Raw genomic sequence first — 20,670 nt, forward strand, 5'->3', positions numbered from 1 at the left:
TATAGTTATGCGAGTATGCGTGCTCCGAGTATGCGGGAATCCGAGGCCATCTGGCTCCGATCCGAGCTCCGAATTGAACACGGCTTTACCTCGATTTTCCTTCTCTCTGTTCGCATTATGCGCAGAATCGGTGATGTATAGCTGGAGAGCGAGCGAGCGAGAAAGGGAAGGAGAGCGAGAGAACGAGTCGATAACTCGAGCCGTCGTTCAATCCCACGCTTTATCGACACGATCTGCAAATTAGTCTACATATAAGACGTCGAACAATCTGCGCACTTGGTTTTTCAAGCGTCGCGTTTCGATATAAAAACTCGATGGAAAAAAGCGACGAGCCTTTCGCATCGACTTAACGCGTATCTTACGTTCGACACGGTCCCATTTTCTTTAAATATAAAATACATTCGACTACGCGTACATAAAAAGAGAAAGAACTCTCGATTCCCTTTCTCTCCCTTCGCTCTAAACGCGCCCCTAATGCTACGCAGTGTACTTCGTCCTTGCGTTTCCTCGCAACAATCGTGACATGCATATTGCGCTTCATTGCGGATGCAAGAGGGAAAACAAACAGACGTCAAATAATGACCGCGGCCTGGGATCCGCTTTAATGGCATTTCGCGTATTCTATTACGGCTGACAATGCCCGATGCGCGATACAACGTATGCATGTCGAACATTGCTTATTCACAAGGCAATTAGATGTCTTATGTATAAGCGCCGCCATCGTCGCGATTCAGGACTCGTGTCCATTTCTGTCAATGCAGATTAACTATTTTTTCTGATTCTTAGAACTGACTTTAATTTCGGTTTAACTTATACCTTACATCTTTTTCTAGTTCTAAGAATTAGAAAAAGTAAGTTAAACCAAAAGATTAAAGTTTTAATCTGCAACGGTAGAAATGGAGTACATATTATCCAGATAAACTTGCATATAGTTGCATGTATGACCGTATGCGTAAAGAAAATTATTCAATTGCATTTTACGCGCGTTCTTGTGATGAAAATGCAATTGGATAATTTTGTTTATGCACATGGTTATGCAACTACGCTGCAAGTTCGTCCGGATAGGTTCTTACGCGCGCTCTTGCTAGTCCTGCGCCACAATTGCGTATGCTTTTTGTCCAGTCGCGGCGCGTTGTGATTGGCCGTGCGAATTCCCGATCGCAAGCACGACGTGACGAGACGAGGATGTTTGCGCTTTCCTGTCTAAACCTTTCGTACTGTTCATCTCTCTTTCAGCTTTCTCCCTTCTATAATCCAATTCCTCCTAAATCCAAAATCTAAATACACACCTGTTTTTATTTTAATTAAATGGAAAAAAATGTAATATGACGCAGCTATAAAAAAAACAGGCTTAATGGCCCGATTCTTGAAAATTCACTCGCAAGAGAAACGTGTGCGCAAATTCCGTTTTTACGAAAAATCTACAAGTTGATTGGCTAACTGTCAAGGGACAGCCAATCAACTTGCAACTTTTCTGTAAGAGCAGAATTTGCGCATACGTTTCTCCTGCGAATAAATTCAATAATCGCCCCTGGGGTGTAATATTTCCGTTAACTCCAGATTTCGGATTAAAAAGTGACGCAATCGCTGATTGATTGATTATTTGCATAAATCTACACGGAGAGAATTTTATATTAAATTTTACTATGCTGCCGCACCAACTGCGGACCATCAAGACGCCATAAGTTTAAATGCTATGAACATATATAGCATTTAATGCTATATAGTTATAGCATTGAAAGCTATAATTATAGCATTGAATGCTATGTTCATAGCATTTAAACTTGTGGTGTCTTGATGGTCCGCAGTTGGTGCGGCAGCATAGTAAAATTTAATATAAAATTCTCTCCGTGTATAACTGGAAAAGAGCTTCCAGTCAAAAATAATTAGTCGAACATCGACATTGCAAATATTTCTGTAAAATATATATTATTTTTCGGCTAATTCTACATTAAATATTAAATCAATACTAATTAAGTCGGAAAGTATAATACAAATTATGTATTCAATATAGAATTGGTCGAAAGATGTAAAAATCTTGTAGAAATATTTGTAATTACTCAATTAACACATAAAAACAATTAGTAAAATATCAATTATTCATCATTGACCATTCATTGACGCATCAATATATTGATTTGACCAATCATTTCTGGATGGGCCAGTAATTCAATTAGTAATTCAGTTTTATCAAGGAACGTTTGGCGATTCCTCTGGAATGATCAGGGACGAGAACAAAAATTATCTAATCTTTTGTCTCGGTTGTTTTTATAACAATGGTCAATCGGAGAACTGCTTGAATTTAAAAAGCGATAAAATCGCTGACATTATTTGCGCTGTGGGTCACATTCGCTGAGGCAAATTTTTAATTTGTTGCTTTAATTACTCGAGCTATACCGATACTGCCATCATGTGCATTGGTTATATCTCGGTTTTTTAACATCGAATTTTTTTTACAAAATAGTCATTACGCAATCATAGATTGAAGATGAGAGTGCCGAAGTATAATGCGGCAAAATTCTGGGAGAAGTTTATTAAGTTTAAGAAGTCTTGCATTATAATTATTTAAGATTTGAGAAGTCTTACAATTAATTAATCAAATTCAAAGATCTCGCCCGATCGAAAAGGGCACATCTCTATTTACCTTTGGTATTACTAATTGGTATTATTAATTATCATTATTTGGTATTACTAATTTGAATCTACAGAAGAATAAAAAAGCCAGAATGGTCAGAGAAGGCCTTTTACCCACACAGAATCGCGTGTTTTTAGTTAGAACTCTTGACGAGGGTGAGTACACGGAGCATCGAAAAGTCGCTTTGCATCTGCGCACTAAAAGGATTAAAGCAAATAACCGATCTATGCTCTGCGGTAAGTAAAATATTAGCGGTACGCTAGCAGCTTGTCGACAGATTCTCAGCAGAATATCGTGGCCAGATCGACACCAGCTGCGTACGCATTAAACTCATGTTATGTCAGCAGATCCCGTCGAGATAATCTGACAGCAGATAGCAGAAGCTGAGCAAGATTTATCACTTAACGATTAATGATTATTTAAATGGAATATATTGCTTAAATTGTTTTGAAATGACGAATTCTACTCGATTTCTACAGTAACACTACTGTCATTATGTTCCGTTAGCAGATTCTCTTAATGTTTGCCGATTTGTAACAGCACGCTTCTGTAAAGTGTCTTATTTTGACAAATTTCGCTATACGTGCAACTTTGTACAATGCATCTTTGTCATAGCAAAAATTTAAGGACATAAACATAATGAGGAAAAGGCTACAATCGACACAGTTGTAATGAAATATATTGATTTGAACGCGCACGCATATCGAGATATACCTACAATTTAAATTATATTTCGAAAGAATAAATGTGGTAAAGCATTTTTGAATTACGTGTAACAACAGAGAATGATAAGAGTTGATGACACTTTGATATTTCTCAGCCAAGAACAGAAGACATTAATATTAAATACGTTAAAAGAGGTGTATATAGAAATACAGGTATATCTCGCTCCAAAATGGAAGCGCGAACCATCTACGACTCGATGCCGCCGAAGCCGGTTTCGGTAGTTTCGGATGCGCGTTTCCGTCGTTTCCGATGCTCCACCGCACCGGTCTCGCGCGGTGTCGTCGCGCCGCGCCGCGCCGCGCCGCGCGCATTGCATGTTGCATGTCGGCATAATACGAATACGAATTCAGCGAATTCAGTCTGCGTTCCGCTTTCGCCGTTCGCGTCGGTGTTGCGTTCGCTCGATGGACATGTGGTGCAGCGTCGCAGGAGCGTGAGCGCGACGTCCGGCGTCTGCTGGCAGCGTACGTCCAAACCCCTCCACCGCCCTCCGTCCGAAAAGGGCTCCTCGCTCCTCGTCGGCGCGCGTCGCCGCCGCCCGCCGCCGGCGAGCGGAGCAAGAGGCGACGGGTTTAGTGAGTTTAGTCTTCGGTCCGGTACTCCAGTCCAGTCGCGTCGCAGAGCGATGGCCGAACGGTGCGTCAGCGAACAGGTATCCGCGGCGAGTGCCGCGAGGAAGGCCCCGTCGACGGCGGCCGGCAAGCCGCTCTGCTGGCAGCACCGGCTCTTCGGCAAGCAGCTCGCGCGTTGCAATCACGTTAACGACACGAGGATGTCGATCGACTCGGCGGCCGCCACGCTCGTCCACGAGGACGGCCGGCCGGCCTGCGAGATCGTCGGCATGTACTTCAGCTTCGTGAATCCCGGCGCGACCTGCGACGACTTCACCCGCCAGCTGGTCGAGCTCTACACGAGTGTCAACGGTGTCAACAGTGGCAGCGGCACCGGCGGCGGCGGCGGCGGGGGCGCCGGCGGCAATGGCAGCGGCGGCGAGAAGAGGAAGAGACTGGAGGTGGTGCACGTGGTGCTCTGGAGCAACGTGACCGACGTGCTCGACTTCGACGAGAGCTTCCGCGCCCACGTAGCCGATTTACCTTGGCTCGCCGTGCCGAACCGCGATTACGAGAGAAAAGTAAGCGAAAGGACCGTTTTCCGCACGGCGTGATGCCGTTTTGCATTTTTTTTCCACGCTTTCTCATCTTTTTTTCCCGGTATCCCTTTTTCTTCTGGACCACCCACCTGAGTTTCTCTGCCTTTAAAGATCGCCGATGTTGTGACCGCCACGTGGTGTTTCGCATGTAGTCACATTTCCGTTCCGTCGGAACTTTCTCATTTACTATAATACTTATTGTTAATATTTCAAACGCTTCCGACTAGACTATTAACAATGGTGTTTGAAGAAAACCTTGAAGTTTTAACTCTAGGCCTGACTCTATTACCATTTTGTCTGGGAGACCCGAGCAAAAACTTTCAAAGTTTGGCTATACATAAAAATTCTCTTTTGCTTTAAAGCCTTTATAACTTTTTTTCTATGGTTCGGTAAAATAAAATTTATGTAATTCGCTTAAGTAGATTTTGGCGTTTTGATTAACATAAGGATAAAGGTATTAAAGTTTGCCTCTGAGATATGAATATAAAAGTGCTCTCTGGAGCCTGATTCTTGAATTCATTCGCAAGATAAACGTTGTGCGCAAATTCTATTTTTACGAAAAATCAACAAATTGATTGGCTAAAAGCCGTACGATAGCTAATCAACTTGCAGCTTTTCTGTAGGAGCAGAATTTGCACATACGTTTCTCTTGCGAAGGTCTAGGTTCAATATACGTGTCTTTTTCAAAATAAGTAAAACGAGCATGTGTTGACGATCTTACAATTAGTCTCACAGTCGGATAGATTTAATTATCGTGTATTATCGAAGTAAAAGCAGTTCGAGCAGCTCATTATAAACGGGATCAATGATCGAGTTGTTTGATCGATTCGCAGTCTGCGACAATAACTGCAATTTTCGTTAATATGCTCACATCAGTTCATCAGATATTAACGAAAATTGCAACAAAGATAGTAGTATTTACCGCAAACAAGAATGTGAGTAATAAGTTTTTATTTCTTCACTCTTTTTATAGCTTTTTGTAGCTTTGCTATTTTTACTTGAATCAGTTTTGGAACAATCGTATTTTAGGTTCGAAAGATCCGAAAGGTTTAAATTCGAAAGGCAAATGATTCGAATCATTCGACCATTAGAAAAGACCAAGTATTTGAAGATATCTTTTTTACAACGAATATTTTGTGAATGTCATTTCTTGCAAGCTCTTAATCGTCATATAAATATCAGGTATCTTGAAAAGTAGAATTTGGATTACCGCTAAAACTAACTACATAAAAGATAAAAAGTTTCGTTGCTCATTTACATCTTCAATATTTAATTCGCGAGAGAAGTCCTTCAAGATTGAATAAAAGACCGTTTTTCTCAGTTTACAGTATTTGCGATTGATATGTACGGTGATCAGAGATAATGAGATAAAAATGCAGATAACGAGTTTCTAATTGCGCCAATCTATTACACGAATAAAACGACAGAGAGAGCGAAAGAGAGAGATAGAGATAGAGAGAAAAAGACAGAGAGATAGACAGACGAATTTGCCAGAACGTTTCTATATCGTAAACATCGCCATAGGCGGCGATTTTGGGAAATGCATGCAACACACGCATGTGGAATATCATTCCGACTGGGGGCGACAACGCTCAACGACCTCCGTTTTTCATTTCCAGCCACAGGCGTTTTAAACCCTTTCGAACACACAGTCGCGCTATTTAAGGTCCGAATGTTATTTGCGCGAACGCGCCAGCAGGCGGAGGGAGGAAAATCGGTCGCATGCATGCATGCATGCATGCATGCCATGCCATGCACGCTCCGTCCATTCGAGACGCGTATTATTCGCCCGCGCGATCTTTTTTAACATTTACCGTTCCCGACGATATGTGCATTATCGTCGATACGATGCGGAGGTACGGGGAAAATACTGCGACAAAGAAAATTGCGAAAGTGCAGCTTGTAAGAATGGGCTCGCGTGTGAATGGGCTCGGGGAGGAGGAGTGGTGCTTCAGGTAGTATAGCCAAGTGTTTTGTTGTGCGTGCTATCCACTAATGCACATCGTATCTCGAACTTCTCTTCGCAGTCTTCGCCCGAGGGCCACTCGAAAAATTAGAGAGCGGTGAATATTTGACAATAGCCGGCGCGCGGCGCGCAGAAAGCGTAACTTCACAAGCGGAGCGATATTGTATATCTTTATGGAAATTAAACGTCGGTTTTCTCTCAATGAGGATTTTCTCGAAAACGTTGCTTGCAAAACGAGCAACACTAATCGGATTTTTGCGCGAGCACGTTCCGAAATATTTCTCAAGGTGAGATTTATTTAGCTAGCTTTTTACGTGGACGTTGTTTAACCGTGTTATATTAAACATTTCAGTTTATACTTAACCGTAATGTGCGGAATATATCACGTCACATTAAGCGCGGAGATTATTTGAGATGTTTGAACGTTACTAAGGGAAACGCTGGAGCACTTTGTATTTTATCCAGCCAGGGTGCTTTAGGCTCATTGATGTTTATAATAGAGATGTATACACAGGATATAATGTATACATTTAAACTGCTTCAATTGCGAGGAGGCTTCAATTGTAACGATGAATCGTAATCACCGTCAAGTAGCATCGCGATTGGTTCTCGCTCATTAATTCCACACTTAAATCACTTTTGAGAGAGTCTCGTCGTAATCGCGAGTGCTTTGCGATAGTTTCGTCGAATAAGAGGAACGGGGCTAATTGAAGATTATGACTTAAGAAAAATTAAAGAGCGATTTTATTTGGGGTGACTTATCGTGCTGGTTACGCAAAGTACATATTAAAATAAACGCGACAACGCGATTGAAACTGTTTATTCAAAATTAAATCATGTACAGCGAATCATTTATCTCTTATGTTCAGAGAAAAATATCGTTTGTTCTTTTGTAACGGTACCTACTTGTCACATGCACATGCGACGGAAAATTAATTTTATAAATTAAATATAATTTATACATATATAATTATCTAATATCTATATAATTTATATATTAGGTAACTATTTATTTTATTATTTAATTCCAGAATAGATAATTCAAAATTGTTTCCTATTCCATTTACTACACCCTAAATGCTTCGATATGTCAATTCTATTTTATTTAAGCACTCGCACGCATTTTAAGCCTCGATCAATGAGATCGCGAAGAGACACGCGTGACTTATCTCGCGTCGCTTATCAACGTCGAATCGGTCATTCGCCTTTTTCGCGCCTGTGCATTTTCGGTGCTTCTTAGCTTCTTCATCTTCTTCACGGGAGAAGACTCTCGGCTGCACGGTTGACGAATGCATGTCTAGGAGATCCGTCGCTTCGACGTTTTAATCAGCGAGGTTGCTCATAGCTCTCGGACGTTTCTTTTTTTAAATCACCTCGTAAGGAAACCGGCGCGTCTTTATCCGCGAGCAACACTAACGAGAAAGTCACTCCGTGAAAAAATAAAAGGGGTTGAATCAACGAGGCCTCTATTCCGGACGGATGGTCGACCCATATCTTCCTCAAATAGCGTTCTCGTCCGTTCCACGCGATAATGAAAGGAATCGACGGAGGGACGGAGATGAACTTGCGCGGTGTAAGTATGTTTCTTTTCGTTCGCGCGAGCTCGTGCATACGAGATTGTTCGTGAAAGATGAAGGATGAAGCGCGAGCACCGTTTCGTGTCGGAATGCCCGAAAGTGCGAAACGAGAGCCATGAAATTTCACATTGTCTCTCCTCTCGCTTTTAATTATATTTTAAATTTTAATCGGAGAAATCGGCTCTCGACTTGAAATAATGTCGTCGTCGATGATTCAATATAATTTGATCTATATTTACGCGGCTGCAATTGGACGTGAAGAGGCGTAATAATCGTGTAAATCGCGGATTCTGCACGGTCCATTTAATTCTGAATGAACTTTGCAAAACTACAGCTCGAAGTTTGAAGTCACGAAGCTGTTTAATTCTGTACGCTGGAAAAAAGACAAAGGGACGTTTTTAGTGAAGTCGACCGAATCTTTATTATACGCAGTCCATCTCTCGGGTATAATAAAGAGACCCGCAGCTGAAAAACACGGCGGTACATCTGAGATTTTGCGTAGGCAATCTTTTTATAAACATCTTGTAAACTGTTTAAAATATTCGAGGCTAGAGTGTATTTAATAGATCTGGATTGTATCCAATTTGACGGATGTACGTCAATATAACGTAACGTAATCAAGAGTGTCTCGCGCCGAGTACACGCGAAGCGAGACCGCACCGTGAACTCTTTTACGCGTCGCGACGAGTTGCAGGTACTCGTTGTTTATACGTGGTATAATCAACAAAGCGATCCGCCGAAATGCTAATTCAAACATTGCGGTTTCTCTTGCGGAGAGATATATTAGTGTGTACATTAGACTGTTTGTACTGATTGTTCGAAATTCGCTAATTCAGTTATCGTGTAGATTGGCTGACAGGTAGTTCTCTCTTTCTCTTTCTCTCCCCCACCTCCCTCTCTCGCGGTTCATTTCCCTAGATCCATCATTCCATTTGAGCGCGTGATAGATTAATCTCCCGTTAGATACGAGATTAATCTTCCATTTGCTACTGTACAATTGTTAATTGGTTACCATTAATGGTGTAATTAATATACTCCTTGTGTATTGATCGGAAATTATATATCTTGTTAATGAATATCTGTATTAGCAAATGGTTGAAACAAATCGAGAAGCATTATTACGTTGACGTTAATACGATCAAATTGTTTTCTCCATTTTTCAACTTACAAGGCAATAAGACCGCGATAATGTCAAGAGAATAATTACAAGTCTGGTATTGATTTTGATAAGGACTTCGGTTCTCGAAAATAAAAAAAAACCATGGAGGCGATAAATGTTATTTTTTACTTACAATTATACATTGATTATATGTATATATATGTACATATATGAGCAGCGTGATAGAAGATAATTAATATGTATTGTTACGTGTAATGGTAATGACTAACATGTGTAACGAATGTAAATTGCCATGTCATTAATATCTATCACCATGTTATTAATATCTATTGTCAATTAGTATCTAATGTAAATGCAAGTTTAATATTATATTAATAAACTTAAAAGTATACATGATATATTAATTACAAGTCACTGCTTTTACCCCGTCAATGATTTTATTGGTCTAGCCAATTGATCATTGTTCAAACATAAACCTTAATATAATTATTATTAAAAAAAACACGTATTAAAAAGAATTGCCTGATTCTGGAATATCGAATGCGCACGTGTTCGTAAATAAGTGAAATCTTATCGCTGCTACATGTCGCGGTTTCCCTTTACATTTTGTTCCGTTCCCTTTTTTTCAACCCCGTGCATGCCTATGAATTGTGCATGGTCTGTTAGCCCGTGGTCAAAGGGAAAGTGGTGAATGCACAGGTTGCTCACACGAAAAGCCGTCCCTGTGTTTGCAGGGGAAAAAACGAATCTCGCGACGAGGAACTTTGAGCCACGCGATCGTCGGTGTATCAACCTTTCACGGCGACTGCGTTGTCTAGCTCCCTTATAATCGAATACTCTTCGTGGATTATTAATAGTCTCGTAACGTATCAATTCAAAGCGGTTTTCTTTCATCCGTCGACAGCGATAGATAATTGGAAAGATTTCGATCTGTATAAATTCCGATTAGCGTGTCCAAACCTGTCCTACGCTGATTAAATCCTCAACCGAGGGCTGGAAAGAGGAAATCCACCCGGAACGCGACGGGTGGTTGAAGATCCCGCGGTAGATCATTTCAACAAGTACTTAACACGTCGTCAGTTATGAACGTCACGCGAAATCGCGCTTCCGACGTCGAGTACACTCGGTCGCTGATCGTTTCGAGCTATACTCGATAACAATCGCGCTTATCGATAACGATCACCAAGGGATATGAATTCCTTTCCCTCTCTTTCGAACATCCCGGATTTATTATCGCTTCAGCAGCGGAAGGGAATTTAAGGATCTCGTTTGCGGTGTAACAGCGGCGTGCAAAAAAGAAAACCGTAAATCCTACGCCGTCGCAATGAGCAGCCTACACGCGACATTCGCTTATCTACGGACATTGCTTATGAGCAGCGCCCGTGGATAACCGAGAGGGAGTCTGAAGGGAGAAGCACGCGGCTATCGTCGCGACGGCTGTAGTTGAACGCGCACGGCAGAGGCGTCGGACTATAGAGACCTTGCGGTCTCTGTATAAACGAAAGGGCGGCGAGGGGGAGACGATTGAACGCGTGCGAACCAAAAGTGATCTCTCCGTCTCGTCTTTCTTTCTCTCATCCCCCTCGAGTTCTTTTTTAGGTCGGTTGCTCGCTTCCACTCGCGAGTCGTGGCGATTTTGTCGGCAGCGAACGAAAGGGAAAAGCCTGCCTGCGACGAGAGAACGCGAGATGCAGGACGGTGAAAAAGGGATGGAGAGGAAGAGAGGGAGAGAAACGGAGATGAAGACACGTAGAGTGCGATGTCGTGATGGCAGGGAATGTACACTGGACGTCATAAATGCTCGCTCGACCGTTATTAGACGTACACACGGGGGCCGTAATTTACGGGGGTCGTAAATGCCTTGACCACGTGTGAAGTATTTATATGTAAGACATATTCCCGCGTGTACACTTTGGAATACACATACACGTGTTCAGATATCTGTGGATTAAGATATGCATCCGTGGAAAGCAATTATTTCGTCGAGATCTTGAAGATATATAAAAGAAGATATATATAGAGAGAAGAAAACTATAGAAAAGAAGATATATATACAATATAGAAGAAGACTATAGAGAATAAGCGGGAATGTTTCATGTCGAATAAATTATCAAATTGAACAAAGGACTAATATTAAACTTTTAACAGTTTCGAACGTTTCGAGTGAACTTTCAACCTTCAATCCTCTCGAGCGATTCCGTTTCGTCGTCGAGTACTGGAAACAGGCGGGCGAGTGTTCGTCTAATAAGGGGCGAGCGTTTATGACGGTGCCCGGTGTACAAAGCTGAGCGAGGGAAATAACGATAGCAACGTCGTTCACTGAACGGTAGCAACACGGCCAAGGGAGGACGCACGCGTTATCGACCGCTCGAGAGACTCGGAGCGAGGGCGAGCGCGAAAGCACCACCACGTGACGCGGGAGCGGGAAATATATGAAGGGACGCGCCTCCGCGCCGCCCTCCTACCCTTCCGCGCCCTTCTCTCTCTCTCTCTCTCTTTCTCCCTCTCCTTTCTCCCGCCCGGTAAAAGTATTATACTCGCGATAACGTACAGTGCGATCCATCGTGTTCGCTACCTACGAGGCCCTTCTCTCTCGCCTTACGCCTCTTCTATCTCACCCTCTCTGTGTCCCCTCTTCTCCTCTCACCCTTTATGCGCGTCGTAACCCGTAACGGGGCATCCCGCGCGATACGAGAAATCCCGACCGATCCTCCCTCGAGATATCGGGACATCGGGACGAGGGGCTCCGAATGTTCCAGAAGAGGGTCGGCCAACTTAATGCAGTTTCAGGGGTAGATTGGAAGGTTTAGACTCGGTACGGATGCGCGCGCGCGCGCGTGGATTCTCCTCTCGCTCGAATTATGACACCCGATCGACGATTATGACGAGAAGCTGCGTCAGCGAGTTTCGTCGACGGAGAAACTGGAAATGTATTCTGAGATATCACGTTTCGTTCTGAAAAAGACGCGTTTGTATTCTGTTAAATAAAATTAGAAGACTGAGAAAAAAAACACGTACATTCTCATATAAAGAGATGAAATTATAATATTTAGGGTGTCCCAGGTTTTTCCGAACTCCGATTAATCTAATCAGTTAATTAACTAATCAGGTAATACCTACACTGTTTCAACACAGATAGAACGATTTATTTTTTATCGTTTAACAAAACAAAAAGAAAAAATTAGATTATATAGACAGCGAATAATCAACAGTTGTGACGCACGAATATTTCCGACTGGAAACACGCGCTCCAAATATGCAAACAAATTCATGCATTAAACGCGACTTCCACCAAACTCCGATTAATTTAATCGGCGATTAATTCAACTGACAGAATTGTTTAAAGAAATTTTTTAAATATAATCCGTTGTTTCTGATATAATCTTTCTATCCATATATTAAGCAATAAAAAATTGATTATTTTATCCATATTAACAAAATAGTACAGATAAATTAATTTAGCCGAAAAATCGCCCATTATCAATGCAGAAACTATTCACATATATATCCTATTTTAATTCAAATATATTTTTTCTGTATATATTTCTTTTATAGAAATATATGTACAAAGAAAGCTGGTGAAAAATTGCCCTCTTCCCTTCCTTCCTTTAAACAAATAATTGAATTACTAGAATAAATAACGAGTCAATTTTGCGCAATATAAAGAATCTGAAATCGTGATTTGCACTGCAAAATAACTTTTAAAAAAGCGTACAATATATTCCATTACGATGTTGCGAACATTACATTGTAAAATATTACAATTATATAATAATAAATAAAGATAATGGAAAATCTGTTTGTTATTTATCGAATTGCTGAGAGAAACAAGATCAACGCATACGATACAGTAAACTGTGCATCGGTATATTTTCGTCGGTAATTGGCTTCCACGTGCAGCTCTTATTCCATTATCCTTATTATACCTCGAGTAATATTATCTGTACGGTAATATCGCTTGCATCGTTAACAGCAGCTCCGACTGCAGCTGTTCGCGCTTATTCCCGCAGAAGGTCTCTGGAGAAATACGCTTTTAGTTCGTCTTGTTTATTGGTGCTATTGAGCGAGACCATTATTTCCTTCCTTCCTGCATCACGTTAATTAAAACCGCATATATACATACGATGGTATTACGCGCGAGATTCTCGACAAAATAAAAGGTTTCGTAATTAAACCTCTGACGTTTATTTCTACCAATGTAGATTAACTTTAAATCTCAGTGTAACTTGCTGTTTATCTTCCTCTAATCCTTAGAACTAGAGAAAGACAAAAAGTAAGTTAAAGTTAATCTGCATTGATAGAAATGAACATATGAGTCGCGCTGAACGTAAAAATTAGGGCTGGTGATTTGCTTCGAAGGTTTCGATATTCGAAGCTTAAGCGGGTCTCCCGAGAACATTCAATTTGCTTTTAATCGTTGCTATTCGAGTATATCATTCGCAATGTATTAATTTTTTCCAGACCAGACTGACTCGAAGGTATCGGATAAAGGCGGGCGTGCCGACGTTGATTTTACTGGAGGCGTCCAACGGGTCGGTTGTGACAAGAGGAGGTGTCGAGCGAACTATCGCCGATCCCACCGGCGCGGAATTCCCTTGGAGACCTCCGCATCCGAAAGCTGCCCTCGAGGATGGACCTCTCCTACCGTGCGGCGCCCGCGACAGCAACGAGCCTATGTTGCACGAGGAGCTCCGCCACTGCTTCAAAGGGGTTTACTTCAGTGCACATTGGGTGAGCAATGATACCCAAGTGAATTATAAATTAATAATTAACAAAGAACAAAGTGGGCTTAACTTTGAGAGTCAAACACGGTTAGTTGTGCGTGAGTTAACGTTATGTAACTTATAATTAACTCAACACAAAGTTATAAACCGTATACGTTTTGGCTTTACTTAATTTGAGCCGTCTTCAGCGAAACGGTGACAGATAAATTAAATAATCTCACGCTCTTTGTATAAAATACTAGTAAAATTTTGCTAATATTTATAGTTTGCAAAGTAAATGAACCAGAATTAAAATTAAATTTATAAATTTTAGTATTTTTTCTTAGAATTCTCTTATTTATAAGTTCTAGTATTTTCTCGTAAAAATTATATTGTCTTTGTCCAGCTCTTCCTTAGATTCTATATATTTATAAAAGAATATAGAATCTTTTCTAGAATTTATTTTTTTATTCAATCTGAGTTATATTTGGGGATTTTGTTATATTAATTAATTTTTCTATATTCCTGATTGTGCAAATATTTATGTTACGTATTCAAATCATCTTATTAATACATTGCGTTCTTTTAATTTAGTGTCCGCCTTGTAAAGCATTCACCCCGCAACTCGTGGATACGTATCAACGAATCCGGGAGAGAGGCCACGATTTTGAAGTAATTTTCGTGAGCTCGGACAGGTAGGTTTTCAAAATACACTCTTGTCTTTAAGTCGCATTTCATTTCGAGATATTTGTTCCTCTCATTTGACGGATAAATTTTTCCGTATATAATTATTGTTTTATCTGTTATCTTCTTATTTTCTTTGCGTACCTTTTGTAAAGAATTTCAATGGCGTGTTTTTATTCTAGGAGCGAGGACTCTTACAATGCGTACACCGAAACAATGCCTTGGTTGAGGATACCTTTTAATCAAGAAGAAAGACGTCGAAAATTGGCAAGAGCTTTCGACGTACAGGCAATACCTACTTTAGTCATTCTGGATCCTCGCGACAATATAATCACTCTAGATGGACGCGCTGAATTGATCGAAGATCCAGAGGGACTGGTAATTTGAATAAAAGTTTCTCAAATATAATTATGTCGCAAATAAAATACCAGAAAAATAAAGGCGCTATTATTAAAGATGATCAAAAATCTATAAAATATTTATAAAATATCCTCTTGTGAAATTTTTACTATTACAGAACTAATTGTTAATATTATATTTACTAATAATTATATTTATCTAATTTTCAGAATTTTCCCTGGAGCTTTAGACTGGTGAATATCCTAACAGAAAAGTATGCTACATCATTACATGATGCTCCAGCCATTATCTTGTTTTTCGGTAAGATGATATAAATAAAATGTATATGTATAGAAATTAACAGAATAAAATATGCTGAAAACTAAACTGTTAATATTCTATGTTTTACAGAGGGAGACGATTGTGAAATTCAATTTGGAGAAAGTGTACTGCTGCCAGCTGCACAAATATATAGAAGGGATCAACCTGATTATGATCCAAATTACGATGAGCCTGATGATGATTCTTTGCAGTTTTACATAGCTTTAGACGTAAGTGTACATACATATACATATGACATAAAATTAAATAGGTATTATAATTAATATAACTAATTAGTATGACTTTTGTGTAATTTTTGAATATTTATAAGAATAAGAATCCATAGTTTTATAACTATAAGATGTAAATATTTTGTGTAAAACTGCAAATGTTTCTAAACTAATGACATTTAATGATTTTTTTGACACAGTGTGAAACATCGGACATTCTTCGCGAATTCATTGGTTTGGATGATGCAGTACCTCTTTTAACTGCTATCGATATTCCGCGAGGGATATATGTTGTAATGGAGTACGGTGCTGAGATTACTGTGGACTCTGTACAACAGTTCGTCGATGGATTTCTCAATAACAAACTGCCGATAAATAAAATAGCGGCAGTGCATAAAACATCAAAAACCACCGAACGTATGCCGGCCTAAAATCATACAAAAAGTTAATTACATACAAAATTTGTACTTGTCAAATTTTATAACAGTTGTTCAGACAAAGAAGTCCCTCTTTTTCTCTTTTTCTTTTCCTCTCCTGTCTCTGTGATATCGTCGTTCTTTATATAGAGAGATTCGCGTGTAAGCTGTACTTGTTCTTACGTAATTCATCGCGAATGTAACCAAAAAATCTGTATTATACCACAGTCAAAACTAAATCGATCAAATTGTATTTTTAAGTGTACGTACGTACGTAAGACGCACACGAATACGTTAATATATTATAAATTACTAAATAAATACCAGGTAAGCGCACTGGAGGTTCTTGTGTTTATAAAATAGCCTATTCATTGTTATGTAGCTTATATACGAGCTACATTGTACTTACATTGCCGGTATTTAAATATTTGACACAATATTTGTATATACATTTGTTGTATAAATTTTCTTAGGCATATAGGCAATGATGAGCATCATATCAATTGTCCAATATAGCAAAAGACTTTATTTGTATCTGCGTTTCTTTTTGTTTCTCCATCAAGTTCTTTTTTATAAAAGTATTTATGTCTCTTAAATTACTAATACAAGCATTATTGGAATCTTTCACTTATCACTTATTGTTGTATCCTACATTTTTTTATACAACACACATTACACTCACACGATGTTAATGATTCACATATCAGTCCTAATTTATATATTAAATATTTTACAATTATAAAGCTACTACCGTCGCTGGTTAAAAATTGTACAATGAACTTGCGTTTTAAAAAAAAGGCACTATACGTCATGAGCAATAAAGTGTATCGAGTTGTTTTAATAGTCGTGTTAGTTAAAAATTTGATTAAAGTAATTGTCATATTGTCCATCTCTGATAATTATACATGATGATTATCACGCAAGGAGTGCTGCCAAAGCATCAAGAAACTTAGGTCTTTCTTCGATTTTCAGTCTTATTACTGTAAAAAGGAAAAATGTTAAATACAATAAATTCCATCTGATTCACGTCAACCAGCTCACAAAATTTTATTTCATACTTACTTGTACTGTCAAAATAATCTGCCTCAATGTAACAATTTTTATTCTTTGCGGCTTGCTCGAATGCTTTCCCGAATAAACTGTAACCACAAAATTCATGGTTAAATAATATAAATCATATTTTATTTATGTCTATAAATTTTACCTTCTGGGTTGATCCTCGCAAACTGGCGGTATGCCGACAAGAAGACACGATCCTTCCTCTGCATTGAATACTGCGGAGGCCACAAGAGGCCACTCAGAAGCGCGTCTGTTTCTCGAAGAATTTACATACGCTTTGAGGGCAAATTGAGCCAGCATGATCAGAGGATGAGGATGTGCAAATAAATAATTATCTATATTTCCATCCGGCACACCGAGATATAAAAAGGAACCGAAATTCTTTACTTGTTTAGCTTCTAACACACTCTGGGCAGTTTTAAAGATATTGTGAAGCATAAGTTTTGCCTTTTCAATGCCACTTTCCAAAACATCCTTTTTTGTACGTGACAAACAGTCCAGCGCGTCTAAGAAACAACGTTGTGGTTGTCTGTCCTTTGTCTGTAAAAGTACGGGTCACGTATACGTTAGAAAAAGTATTAACATATTTAAAAAAACATATTTAAAAGTATTAACTGTATTTAATGACTGCTTACCGTCGAGTCCAGTAAAGCCAACATAGCATATACCATATCTGATGCACAATATTTAAAACGATAACCATATTGGAGGGTAAAACTAGTGCCGATGATGCTACTGACATTATATTTGCCAGCTAATTTTTCAACCATCTGTCTAAATTCTTGTCTAAAAGTAAGATCCATTGCACGAAACAATTGTCTGGATTGCACCAGAGGTAAACCCATTTCGGCTAAAACTTCCTTCAAACGTTGCTCTCCTCTAATGGACCATAGACGTAACGATATCGCAGTTGACATTGAATACTTCAAACTGGCTTCAACAGTCCAGTGACGATACAATGCTAATTGGAGACTGTTCGTTATCAATAAGGAATTAACATAGCCTATGTCAAATTTAAGTATTGAATCAGGGACAAATTATACGTGTGAAAGGATACTCTTTATCGTACGTAACTTTAACAATACTCTGTTGCTGTTGTTGCTTGTCGATATCAACACCTTGTCTATGCGTTAATCTTGAAACATGTGCCTGAAGAGAACCTTCCTCAAGAACGGATATTCGTGACTCCACTTTGCTCAGAATAGATTGTTCCGTGGAACCAACTATGGCCCACCATGCCATATCTAGATTATCCTTTGACATATTCCAAGCCATCTCAAACACTACTATCGCGCTCTGCAATAAAACGTAACATGTACAGTAAACTTGTAAAACAGAATTTCTTTATTATCAAAATCGTAAATTATAATGCATACCGATTTGCCATAGTAACTGTATTGTAAATAATTGAAAAGAATCGTTGCCCTGTTTTCAACCCATTTTCTTCGTTCGCTTCTCCTCACCATGTCTTCTTCATTCAATCTTCGCCGTTTACTTTGCCTGCCTTCGTTTTCATTGTCTGATTCTTCATTCACGTCCTCTTCATCTGACTGTACATGATTGAACGGATTTATAGAAGATATAGAATAAGAATTGAACAAAATGGAACAATCTGTTACTCACACTGTCATCTCGGAATATATCATTATATTCTGGGATCTCATTGTCTTCATCAGGTTTACCAAGAATACGTATTTGACTTTCTGAGTATATATTGCATAAATCATAAGGCCTATGACTGTCGAGGATAAAAAATACCACGGATTCGTCTGGTCGGAGTAAGTCTACCAAATCTAAAGTACCACCGCAGTTTATCATAACAACATTCTTTATCTGGAAGGAGAACATTTTCTTAAATTAATTATTTTTGTCAGTGAAGCATACAATTCAATGTGAATGTATCTTGAAGACCCTTGTGTCCCTACCTCTTCACAGTTTTCGTCAAAGGCACTTATCATATCCTGAATACCTCGGACAGGTACAAGAGTATATATCATATGATCATTTTTGAAAAGTTGTTGCAGTATCCTACAGGCACAGATTGCATCAACATCGAAGTTCACCAGAAGTAAACATCTCTAAAATAGGAAGGATTAGATATTTCTATGAAATAGAAAATTCTTCAGTTGAATAATACTCAAGCTATAATTTTTAATCTTAAAAAAATATGAATATAAAAATATAAATTTAACGAAGAATTATTTGTTGCAGCACACAATGAATGGATATGTTATTTGTGTCACGTTTATTATTAGTAAAGACATACATGATGCAATTTTCCAACTACTTAAAGGAAAGACAGAATTATAATATATATAAATATAAATTTAATAAAGAATTATTTAAGAATTATGTAAGAAAAACAGATATGTTTGTTATTATTAATAAACAAGAGAATCACACGTAGGTTTTTACTTATCCAAAAGAAAGATAGAATTATACACAACTATGAATAAGAATATAAATTTAACGATTAGAATTATTGTTGTAAAGCAGCAAATATATATGTTGTTTGTGCTTATTATTAATAAACAGATTTTATTGATACTGAACACGTTTATTATTAATAAGAAACAAAGGAATCATGCATGATACGATTCTCTAACTATCTAAAAGAAAGATGATTATAATTACGAATGCAAATGTGGATTTAATGAATTACTTGTTGTGAGGTATATAACAAACAGATACACGGTTTACGTTATATTTATTATTAATAGAAGAGTCACATGTACAATACAGTTTTCTATTTTATCCAAGAGAAAAATAGAATTATATACAACTATGAATTAGAATAGTCGAATTTAAAGAAGAGTTATTTCTTATAAAGCATACAAAGAATATACATGCTATTTGTGTCTATTATAAATAAAACTTTGTTAATAATAGATATTTATTATTTAAAAAAAACAAAGGAAAATCAATGATGGTTAGAGACTCGCACGTGTTCAAAGTTGTAAACTCCGATCACCCAAAATAGAGACAGAATTGTGTAACTGCGTGATTTACGTAGAAAGAAAGGACGAGTGTGACCGGAACGTTGCGGAAGAGCCGGGAGAGCTGGCGGAGAGAGCTCGAGAGACGAGAGACAGTGCAGGCAGGTGGATCGCGCGGCGTAACCTATACGACGGACGCGGAATACGGAGACGGTGCCGCGAGGCAGTACGGGACGTCGACTCACGCTTCTTTGTATCGCATCGTAGAAATCCTTCTCCAGGTTCGTCACGAACATGTTGCGACCGTCTTACGGCAGGCGAAACATCGCAGGTTTCGCGACGGTCTCGCGCGCGGGTCACGGAACGGAACGGGCGATTTAGCGCGAAAAATCCAAACCGTCGGGATCGGCACACGGCGCACCGTTGCGCGCGACGATCGCGCGACCACCGTCGACGCCGGCGAGAGGAGGTTACTTCCGACGCCGCACGCCGCCATGACTCCCAAAGTTTCGGCGATTCGATCCGGTCCGAGAACGGCCGTCGCCCGTGCGTGACGATCCAGGATACCAGGTGCGACCAGCGACGATAAGTCCGGCTGATTTTGCAAACGACAGCGGCGCGATGTCCGATGGTTTTTTCCACAACAATTCTTGTAAACAGTGCCGCGCTGTCAATATCGATACTCGACGGATCGAGATCAGTCCGATCAGTCGTCAGTCGAATCGAACTGGACCAGCGACCGGCGTATTGTCCGGGCTGTTCGGAGCAGCGACGTTCGGAGGCCGGAGCAATCTTCGAGTTTGTTCCT

The 20,670-nt window shown here is 39.4% G+C and overlaps 2 protein-coding genes across 3 annotated transcripts; one reads left to right on the top strand and one right to left on the bottom strand.

The window, feature by feature from the left end:
* Nucleotides 1-3,718: 3,718 nt before the first annotated feature.
* LOC139771620 (nucleoredoxin) lies at nt 3,719-17,051 on the top strand. Its single transcript, XM_071704547.1, has 7 exons — nt 3,719-4,493; nt 13,636-13,905; nt 14,472-14,572; nt 14,744-14,939; nt 15,131-15,221; nt 15,312-15,451; nt 15,652-17,051. The coding sequence occupies exons 1-7, from the start codon at nt 3,987-3,989 to the stop codon at nt 15,880-15,882; spliced, it is 1,536 nt and encodes a 511-aa protein (XP_071560648.1). The 5' UTR covers nt 3,719-3,986; the 3' UTR covers nt 15,883-17,051.
* Cdc45 (cell division cycle protein 45) lies at nt 16,367-20,448 on the bottom strand. 2 transcript variants are annotated; one of them, XM_071704545.1, is made up of 9 exons: nt 20,108-20,448; nt 18,852-19,004; nt 18,550-18,759; nt 18,303-18,476; nt 17,984-18,222; nt 17,562-17,898; nt 17,072-17,466; nt 16,930-17,006; nt 16,367-16,847 (listed from the first exon to the last, which is right to left on the bottom strand). In XM_071704545.1, the coding sequence occupies exons 1-9, from the start codon at nt 20,156-20,158 to the stop codon at nt 16,783-16,785; spliced, it is 1,701 nt and encodes a 566-aa protein (XP_071560646.1). In that variant the 5' UTR covers nt 20,159-20,448; the 3' UTR covers nt 16,367-16,782. The 2 variants fall into 2 exon arrangements, with proteins under 2 accessions (XP_071560646.1, XP_071560647.1); XM_071704546.1 differs by having other exon boundaries at nt 19,936-20,448.
* Nucleotides 20,449-20,670: the final 222 nt, after the last annotated feature.

This window comes from Temnothorax nylanderi, unplaced genomic scaffold (genome assembly GCF_030848795.1).
Source record: "Temnothorax nylanderi isolate EJ_2023f unplaced genomic scaffold, tnyl_v1.0 TNYL_tig0041_pilon, whole genome shotgun sequence".
Classification (NCBI taxonomy): domain Eukaryota; kingdom Metazoa; phylum Arthropoda; class Insecta; order Hymenoptera; family Formicidae; genus Temnothorax; species Temnothorax nylanderi.

What these genes read in the sequence shown, in the direction of transcription:
- Cdc45 (XM_071704545.1), bottom strand. Translation starts at nt 20,158, where the DNA reads ATGTTCGTGACGAACCTGGAGAAGGATTTCTACGATGCGATACAAAGA. An exon ending in ACGATGCGATACAAAGAAGC is followed by an intron (nt 19,005 to 20,107) that starts GTGAGTCGACGT and finishes TTCCTATTTTAG; the next exon opens with AGATGTTTACTTCTGGTGAA. An exon ending in AGATTATTTTGACAGTACAA is followed by an intron (nt 16,848 to 16,929) that starts GTAAGTATGAAA and finishes TCCTTTTTACAG; the next exon opens with TAATAAGACTGAAAATCGAA.
- LOC139771620 (XM_071704547.1), top strand. Translation starts at nt 3,987, where the DNA reads ATGGCCGAACGGTGCGTCAGCGAACAGGTATCCGCGGCGAGTGCCGCG. An exon ending in ATTTTCGTGAGCTCGGACAG is followed by an intron (nt 14,573 to 14,743) that starts GTAGGTTTTCAA and finishes TTTTTATTCTAG; the next exon opens with GAGCGAGGACTCTTACAATG. An exon ending in AGTTTTACATAGCTTTAGAC is followed by an intron (nt 15,452 to 15,651) that starts GTAAGTGTACAT and finishes TTTTTGACACAG; the next exon opens with TGTGAAACATCGGACATTCT.